The sequence below is a fragment of the Drosophila biarmipes genome, chromosome 3L, assembly GCF_025231255.1.
Source record: "Drosophila biarmipes strain raj3 chromosome 3L, RU_DBia_V1.1, whole genome shotgun sequence".
Classification (NCBI taxonomy): domain Eukaryota; kingdom Metazoa; phylum Arthropoda; class Insecta; order Diptera; family Drosophilidae; genus Drosophila; species Drosophila biarmipes.
Window position 1 is genome coordinate 8,810,439 of NC_066613.1, and position 8,946 is coordinate 8,819,384.

At 49.1% G+C, this 8,946-nt stretch overlaps 2 protein-coding genes across 2 annotated transcripts; one reads left to right on the top strand and one right to left on the bottom strand.

Moving 5' to 3' along the window:
* Nucleotides 1–53: 53 nt before the first annotated feature.
* LOC108028644 (protein FAM91A1) lies at nucleotides 54–3,381 on the bottom strand. Its single transcript, XM_017100568.3, has 2 exons — nucleotides 1,430–3,381; nucleotides 54–1,368 (listed from the first exon to the last, which is right to left on the bottom strand). Exons 1-2 carry the CDS (start codon nucleotides 3,237–3,239, stop codon nucleotides 395–397), a joined length of 2,784 nt encoding a protein of 927 aa, XP_016956057.1. The 5' UTR covers nucleotides 3,240–3,381; the 3' UTR covers nucleotides 54–394.
* Nucleotides 3,382–4,094: 713 nt separating this feature from the next.
* LOC108028645 (ubiquitin-protein ligase E3A) lies at nucleotides 4,095–8,501 on the top strand. The gene is made up of 8 exons (XM_017100569.3): nucleotides 4,095–4,513; nucleotides 4,572–4,826; nucleotides 5,167–6,014; nucleotides 6,071–6,312; nucleotides 6,382–6,942; nucleotides 7,002–7,183; nucleotides 7,245–7,737; nucleotides 7,795–8,501. Exons 1-8 carry the CDS (start codon nucleotides 4,461–4,463, stop codon nucleotides 8,131–8,133), a joined length of 2,973 nt encoding a protein of 990 aa, XP_016956058.1. The 5' UTR covers nucleotides 4,095–4,460; the 3' UTR covers nucleotides 8,134–8,501.
* Nucleotides 8,502–8,946: the final 445 nt, after the last annotated feature.

An 8,946-nucleotide genomic window follows, 5' to 3' on the forward strand; every position in this document is an offset into this window, starting at 1 on the left:
AAAATTTTCAAATTATTTTACAGTCGTTTTGCAGTACGGTTGTTATACATACATAAGTTTTAAAATTGCATTTATTCAGAAATACAATAATAGTTGTATCGGTATGTTAGCTATGCATGTGTATATGTTTGGAGGGCACAAAGCCAATCTTTATCTTTCTGTCTCCCCAGGGAGCTTACAAAACTAACAAAAAACGAACGCAAACTTTCAGACTGCGATGCTGACTTGGCTGATGGGTAGCATACGTGAATGCGGTAGCGGTTATATATACGTATATATAAATATAGATCTGTTAGCTTATATATCGGTCCGCCTACTGTTTACAAACTGATAAGTAACTGGGAAAGTAAAGAATATACGGAATACTCTGGGAATGCATCGATGCGGGGGCTCTCTAGCGGCCGTTCCAATGGCCCACGTGCCCGTTCTCGAAGGCCAGATTGATCCTTGGGTGAGGAAGTGGCCTGGCTGCCTGCACTGACTGCCTTGCAGGATCATCTTCGAAGTACAGGCACTGCCGCACAAAGTCTAGGAAAAGAATCTGCGCCTGGCTGGCGGCCGCGGGCAATGCCTCCAGATTCGCGTCACTGCATAGTCCTTGGACCAGCTGCTCGCAAATCCTTGTGTTGGTGTCCACATCGAAGAGTGGTACGCCAAAACTAACGTCCAGCAGGGTCCACTCCTCAGTGGCATCCTCCTCTTCCTCCACCGAGGGAGAAATCTCCTCCAGTGCCATCGGTATCTCCACCGAACTCTGCGACACCAGATCGGCTCGACTGCTGCACTTGGCCAGTTCGCTGGCCAGCACTTGGCTACAATCCGGAGAGGTAAACTCGTTCGCAGGACCATGTTCCGGCGTGGTCGCAAAGTGGTTCTCATCGGGGCTCTTGAGTTGAAAGCTGGTCACCTCGTTACTTGGCACATGGTTCGGTTTGCTGGGCGCTGCGATCGATGAGCGTTTCTGGCGCTGAGCCGGCTTTAATCGTACCTGCAGCTCGTAATCTTCGCAGCCGAGATCCGGCACTCCAGTATTCAGGAATGTAATATAGCCGCACTGCTGGCGTAGGTCCAAAAGGTTGGCCAGCTTGCGGACGGCTCGATGGGCAGCCCACTTAGCTTGGCGTGTGTCCGTAGGCTGGAACGGAAATGATTCGTAGTGAAGCTCTCCGACTGTGCGGATTCCATAGCCCTGGAGCAGCACACAACCGTTTTTGAGCTGATCGTTCAGGTTGCGGAAATTCTCAGAGTTCAGCACGTACGAGTCGGAGTGCAAGATGTTCACCAGCAGTTTGCCGTAGCCCAGGAATAAACGTGGCAAGGTTTTCAGAACAGTTCCCCGGCAAAGAAGCAAACTCGGAGGTCCATAGCCTTAGTATAGAAATATTTCAGAAAAATAACTTTTGTAATGACAAATAATATTAACCCATACCTGTGATATGATTGTAGAATAGCTTGCTCCACATGGGCGCCACATCGGAGCTACGCAGGAATTGGCCAAAGTAGGGAATGCTAAATGTGTGACTTAGTGCTGCCGTCAACGGCGAGGCGGCTATGATGAACTTGTACTTCTTCTCCAGAACGCGATCTCTTGTCTGCCTGTCCAAACCCTCCAGACACTCGAGTCGCAGCAGATCCAGGCCACCTGGCAGCAAATGCCGAAGTGAGCAAATGGTGGAGCGGAGAATGACGGCATGTGCAAAGTAGCGCGAGACGTCGCCTTCGCCCTCGGCATCCAGCAGCGAAACTTGCTCCAGTTCGGCCAGAAAGCTGTCCAAGCTTTCCTCGCATAACTTGCCCACCTCGAACATGGTCACCGCATGGTTTTTCAAGCCCGGTGAAAGGTTACCCATCATAAGGAAGGCGGTGAGCGTGGAGTCGAAGAGGAAGCCCACTCTCTTACCGCTCTTTGGCAGAGCAGTTGCTACAATCGGAGCCAATGTAGCAGCCTGCTTTGTGGTGGTCAGATCTTCTGTTTCCAGCTCGGAGCTCAGCTCCTGTTCATCGCTGTTGTTCATCCTTTCCTGGGGTGTGGTATTCAGATTGGCAAAGCTAAAGTCACTGGTGTTGCCATCCGAGGACAGATAGCCTATCGAACTGCTGTCCTTATCCTTGTCCTTGGGCGTTTTCGGAGACTTGGGGCTCTGGTCTAATTCGAAGCTGCTACTAGCATGTAGGTTGTAATTCAACGGCGTTATCTGTGGCGTTTCGGGCATCTGCTCCTGGTTGTATCCCTCCCAGCTGGAATGATTTGACTGATTCAAATGATCTTGCTTCCGATGGGCGAATCCTAGCCGGCAGATGAAGGAAATGGCCTGCTTAACGCTGTCCAGTTCCAGTTGCAGCATGTGCGCCAGCTCGGAAATGGTCATGTGTTCGTCCGCGCTGACAAAGATCTTGTACAGCAGATTCTCGAAGTAATCCCCACTCACGCGGTTCATCACGAAGTTGCGCAGCGGTGGAATGGATATCCTGTCCTCCCCGCTGATGGGTACATCCAAATAGATCAGACCCTTCCTGTACAGGCTGTGCACCACCTCGTGGTCGCATTTGCCAGCCGGCTGGGCTCCAAAATCAATGAGGTCATCCAGCAGGCCCCTCTCGGCGGGCGTTAGATACCGGATGTCCGCTTCCAGGACATAGCCAATGTCCAATCGCCACCAGGGCTCGATGTGGATGCGCACGGGAAAGCGCGGCAGGAAGTCCAGCGGATTGGGCCGCGAGCCGAAGATCAAAGAGCGTGGCGTGTGGGTCTTTAGATCGCTGATGAGGGCCAGGTACTCGTTGCGACCAATGCCCAGAACGCGCAAGCAGTCGGCTGCCGTGAAGTTGGGCAATGTGTCATAGCTTTTATCGCTTCGGAGAAGCTGGCCCAGTACATCCAGATAATAGTTAAAGGGCGTGACCCTCAGGCCCTTGGTGACGATGTCGGCCAGGTGGTACGGAAATGCACCCAAGCCATTGATGCTCTTCTGGACCAACAGCTCGTAGTATCGTTGCTCCCGGCGAAACACCTTGGCGGCCAGGTTGCCCCGGAATCTTAGCTGGTTCTTCAAACTGTAGTTAAAGACGAACTTCTCGTAGTCGCGCTGATTGTTGTGCAGAACGGAACGCAGGTGCACGGGCAACAATTCCCAGGTGACATTTCCACGCACGCATTGCTGCAGCTGGTTCTGGCAATTGTTCCCGGACGCCGTGGATGCACTGCCTCCGCCACTGGCCAAATCCTCTTGTTCCGTCATCTCGGTTATCGGATTGGGGTCCTCCTGCTGGGCGGATTAACTCATTTCAAGGCCTCCGGCTGCGGAATCCAGTATTTTCCTCCTGCGTTTTATTTTTCTTTTTTCTTGTTATCGAAGAACGATAGGTCCGATAGCAGGAGGTGTTATTTGTTTCCTAAGTTGACAGCTGATAAGAACCGCGGGTGTTTTGTAATACTGGTCGCCAGATAGCCTATCGAAATTTGAATATTGAGTTGGAACTCAGTAGAGTTGGGATAATTTGGCGGAAAATATCAATATTTAAAATAATAATTTTAAAAAAAACCTCTTTTTGTTTATGTTAGTATTTTGTTAAATAACCGATACTACAGCCATTTACTCTACTAGTAACGAGCATTATTATTGAAAAAGATTCCAAAACGAACTGCTTTAAAATAATAAATCCCGCTTTATTGCAAAAACTTGAGCCGATAGTAAAAATCTTTACATATATTTTTTTCGAGGGCGATTGCCTTTTTCGAATATCTTGAAAACGAGCAACTGCATTAGCACATTTATAGTTACATCAAGATCTTTAATTTAAAATGAAAATAAAGGTATTAAATATGAATTTTAACCCTTGGATTCAATAGAAAAGATGTCCTATTGTATAAAAAATTTAATTCAATAAAAAATTACAAGTGCTGCTCGCTAAGAAAATTAGTGAAAATACAACGGGGTTTTATTTTTAATATTTATTGGTATGAATTTTTCCACTGATTTGAAATTTATTTTTGCATAAAATTCAGCCTTCGGTTATTCAAAATAAGAACCGCAATGTATCGATAGACCCGGCGATACCGCGCCGAGCGCTGCCCAACACTGCCGCAAAGCGCGTTTTGCACACTGGCCGCTGATGATTTTCAATATTGCTTTGCCCCTGCGTTTTTGAAAAACACTTGCGTTCTTAAGTCAAAATTGTCAAATTGTAGTGATGAATCGTTGAGTTATTTATGATAGATATCGTATCGTAAGGAAGGCGGCTTTCAGAGCTCGATGCGCGGCCAGCATAGGCAGCGGCAGAGGCAAAGACAGCGGCAGAGCACGGCAACTTGAGAATTTAAGGTCACAGCGACACAAAAAAGGGACATCAACATCGATTTTTTTGCACCCTTTTTTTTGCGCGTGGGGCACAATACGATTCGGCAAACAAAGAACGGGGCGGCGGCGGTGGGGGCGTGAACTACGCAGATTTCAGCGAAGATGAGCGGAGGCGGCGGCGGCGAGGAGGAGCAGCATCTGCCAGGTGTTTCCAGGTGATTGACTTGTTTTATCTGAACTGCGGCATTCCAATGACCCCTTTCTGCCCACCAGTGCATCGGGATCTGCAGCTGGAACAGCGGGCGGTCGTGCCACGCCCGAAATGAAGCGTTCGGCGGTGCGCAGCCTGATCCAGCGATACTTCCACCAACTGCAATCCGGCTGTGGGAACGCCCACTGCACCAACGCCAACTGCGCCTCCAGCGGCAAGGTGGCGCCCATGACGCCCAACGAGGTGGCCGCCCGGGCCCTGCAGCTCTTCTCACAGGATGCACAGCTCTGCGAGCCGTCCACATCGGCGGCCAGCAGGTGAGAATCCTACACCCACAAGTGGGTTGTGCCAAGTCGAGATTATACAGCAGTTTTGGTTAGGCAGTGCAGGAGAAACCAATAGGATTCATAAAATTAAATGAATATTGTATAGTGTCCACTGATGTCTCGAAATGTGAAGATGTAAGCTAATTTAAAATAGTTTCCTGGGTTCTAGTCCTTTGTTTTTGTGCTGTTCTAACATCCTAGTTGACCATCAATTTATGTACTACGCAAACTGAATTCTATGCAGATTTAAATGCAATTTTGTTAAAATTTGGCTGTCCTGACTTGCTACAACCCACTGAACCTAGGCAGATCCACTAACCCCTCCATTTAGTCCCCAGGACGTGGACATGCTGTCGCCCAACGACAGCAGTAGCAGCAGTAGCGGCAGCTCGACGAGCACCATTACCTCCGCCAGCACCACCACGACCACCAGCAGACAGTCGCAGAGTGTGCCAGCTGCCGCGGTAGTGGCGGTTTCCAGCCCGAAGAGTGCGCCGCAGCTGGATCTCGGCGGCGTTGATCCCTCTTCCGGCGACTCGGAACCTTGTACACCCACCCTGCCGCCCGTTCAGAGCCTGGATGCCAACAGCCTGATGGCTCTTTACGAGCAGTGCAGAGCAGCGGACAGTTACGACAGGATTTGCCATGCCATCGGCGATGTATTCTCCAGTGTGGATAGACTGAGCAAGAGCTTCATACGCAGCGCAGAATCAGTGGCTTCCAGTAGCCTCCAGGAGCTGCTGGACAACCCACCGGAGGCTTTAAACAAAGAGCAGCTACGAACCTTAGAGGGTGAACACGACAAAGACGAGGACAGTACACAGCAGGTGGAAGATGGGGAGGCAACCGACGAAGTAGCAGCTAACGCTTGTGCAGGGCCAGAAGCTGAAACGGAGGCGGAGCCCGAGGAAGAGGACGATGACGTGCCGATGAGACAACCACAGACAACGGAGGAGGAGACAACGGAGGAGGAGGATTTGTCCCGAAGCAGCGACACGCAGGTGGATTTGCCAGGACTGCGCCGTGTGCAGCGTCTCCTATTCGGCTGCCAAAGGCGTGCCATCACAGACAAGCTGACCAGCAGCGTTATCCAAATGGCGGAATGGGTGCACTACATGCGCCCCGATTGGGAGAAGGTCATTCATTGCCTGGTCATCTGCTTCGACCTGGCCACCAATAGTGAGTTATTGTAAATCTGAATAAGTTCATTGATTTACAAATGTACTTTTCCTTAGCCAACAACAGTGTGGTAGACATGGACTATCTGGACAGGGTGCTCCCGAAGCTGTGTCATGCGGCAGCGTCCATGCCAGTGCCGGCACAGGCGCGTCTGGCCAGGATTTGGGCGGCCCATTGTTCGGATCAGCTTCACGCGTTGGTGGCTGCCTGCCAGCAGCAAATTACGTTACAGGTGCTCCTGGACGAGGAATCCATGCGCGAAAATGGGTCCATTATCAGCGTGACCAAAGTTTTGAAGGTAATTCACATACGTTTTAAGAAACAGCTTGGAAGTGTGCACATCTAATTGGTCGTTCGTCTTATGCAGATCGTTTTTTACGCCAACATCCTGGCAAGCGAACTGGAGCTACCGTCTTGCCGCGTGCCGCTGGAGGATCGTACGGAAACGGCGGCCACCTCGGCATCCGGCAGTGCAGCAGTGGAGGACGACCTGTTCGCCTACAACTCGGTGCTCCAGCCGCACATGCCAAAGTTCGCCGAGGATCAGTTGGAAAAAGCGCTGCAGGTGTCGGCTATAGATTGCCGCAGGCCACTAGTGCCACTGGAGGAGTTCTACAACGAGGCGCTGAGTGAGAACATCCAGATGCACCACGACTACCTCTCCTACAAGACTCTGGCTATGGAAAGCGAGATAGGCTCCGGACAAACCAACTATTTTTCCTTCATGCTGTACGCCTTTATCCTCACGCCGGCCACGAAAGTAGATGCCTTGTACTACGACAGCCGGATGAGGATGTACAGCGAGCGCTACACCTCGCTCTACTCAATGCTCAACAACTTCGGCCAGGAAGGGCAGGACGGCACTCCCCGCCCCGATCTTAAGCTGACTGTGCGCAGGGACCAACTCATCAACGATGCGCTCATCGGGGTGTGTACTTACATATCCATTTTAGTAAATTGATTCCTAACATATCACTTGTTTTCCAGCTGGAACTGGTGGCCATGAGCAATCCCAAGGATCTCAAGAAGCAGTTGGTGGTGGAGTTCGTCGGAGAACAGGGCATCGATGAAGGTGGCGTATCCAAAGAGTTCTTCCAGCTGATCGTGGAGGAGATTTTTAATCCCGCTTTTGGAATGTTTATACAGCAGGAGGAAACCAACAATATGTGGTAGGGACCGAAGCTGGTTTACACTCTATCGAAAAGAATATATAATTCTCCCCACTTCCAGGTTCAACGCCACACCCTTCGAGAACGGAGCTCAGTTCACTCTGATAGGGATAATTATTGGCCTGGCGATATATAACAACGTGATCCTGGCCGTTAACTTCCCCATGGTGGTCTACCGCAAGCTAATGGGCTATTGCGGCACCTTTGCGGATCTCAACGACTGGAGTCCGACGCTGTACAAAAGTCTGAAGTCCATGATGGACTACCAGGGCCAGGACATGGAGGAGGTGTTCGACCAGACCTTCAAAATCAGCTATAGCAACGTCTTCGGCGAAATGGTGGAGCACGAACTGGTGCCGAATGGCAAGGAGGTGCTGGTGGGGCAGCACAACAAGCAGCTGTTTGTTAACCTGTACAGTGACTTCCTCCTGAATACGAATATTCAGCAGCAGTTCAATGCCTTCCGCAAGGGCTTCGAAATGGTCACGGACGAGTCGCCCCTGAAGCTGCTCTTCCGACCCGAGGAGATCGAGATGCTGGTCTGCGGCAGCAGGGTGAGTTGAGCTGCATCTAGTAGCTGAATGACTCGTCTTAATCAAAATCCTTTGAAGGAGTTCGACTTCGTGGAACTTGAGAACTCGACGGAGTACGAGGGCGGCTACACGGATGAGACTCAGATCATCCAGGATTTCTGGAGCATTGTGCATGCGATGCCCCATGAATCAAAACGAAAGCTGCTCGAATTCACGACAGGATCGGCGCGTGTTCCGGTGGGCGGGCTGAAGTGCCTGCGGCTGCTGATCACAAGACACGGTCCGGATAGCGACCGGCTGCCTACCTCGCACACCTGCTTCAACGTGCTGCTCCTGCCCGAGTACAGTAGCCGAGAGAAGTTGGAGGAGCGCCTGATGAAAGCCATCAACTACTCGAAGGGGTTCGGCATGCTGTAGGCCGGGCGTTCTCTCACCAAGTCCAAGTCCAAACTCCAAGTCCAAGTCTGTCATCGGAACTGACCCACCTCTCTGGGATGAAGAAGGATAAGATTTTTATGGGTTTGAGTTCGTTTTGGGTTCTGCCATTTATTTTTGATACGACCTGTTCAATGAGACAATATACATGCGAAATATATCTGCTCAATTTATGGTGCGATGGCTAGCGAGCAGACCGAACGGACACGCGATTTTGTTTTCCTTTGTCGCCCAGTTAAATGTAAATACACACCACATACCGCATTATGTGCATTCACCTTTGTAACACCCACATTTAAATCGGATCGCGCTGAATATTTTCCTAAATAAATTTAATGTTGTGCGCCGAAGGGATTGCGTTTAAAGTTGTTTAACTATATTTTTTTATAAGAATGCTATGATAGCAAGTAATATTTAAACAATTACATAGGTTTGATGCCCTTGGCGTTAAAATCGTTGTCACATTGTTATTTTAAAGAAAATTATTAACAAAATGTTTTCATAAACTGATCTATATAGCAAAACTTTTGAAAGTCGGTACACAATTTTGATTTTGATGTTTTCTAAAAACACCTAACCTCTTAATATTTTTAAAATTTTTGTAGTTTTTTCTCTAATCTTACGAAAAATCCTTCGCCTAGATTTATACATCATTATTGGAATCTCGAAAAAATATTTTAAAATGTTGTAAATAATTATAAATAATTTTTAAAATATGAAATTATAAAAAATGTAATGAAAAATATAAGGAATAAGTTCCCTTAAAAACATTTTTAGTTTTAGAATAACCTTATT

Bases quoted from the DNA above. Each gene is read 5' to 3' on its own strand.
- LOC108028644 (XM_017100568.3), bottom strand. From the start codon at position 3,239: ATGACGGAACAAGAGGATTTGGCCAGTGGCGGAGGCAGTGCATCCACG. The intron at 1,369-1,429 runs GTATGGGTTAAT...TTCTATACTAAG, and splicing joins ATTCTACAATCATATCACAG to GCTATGGACCTCCGAGTTTG.
- LOC108028645 (XM_017100569.3), top strand. From the start codon at position 4,461: ATGAGCGGAGGCGGCGGCGGCGAGGAGGAGCAGCATCTGCCAGGTGTT. The intron at 4,827-5,166 runs GTGAGAATCCTA...CCCTCCATTTAG, and splicing joins TCCACATCGGCGGCCAGCAG to TCCCCAGGACGTGGACATGC. The intron at 7,184-7,244 runs GTAGGGACCGAA...CCCCACTTCCAG, and splicing joins GAGGAAACCAACAATATGTG to GTTCAACGCCACACCCTTCG.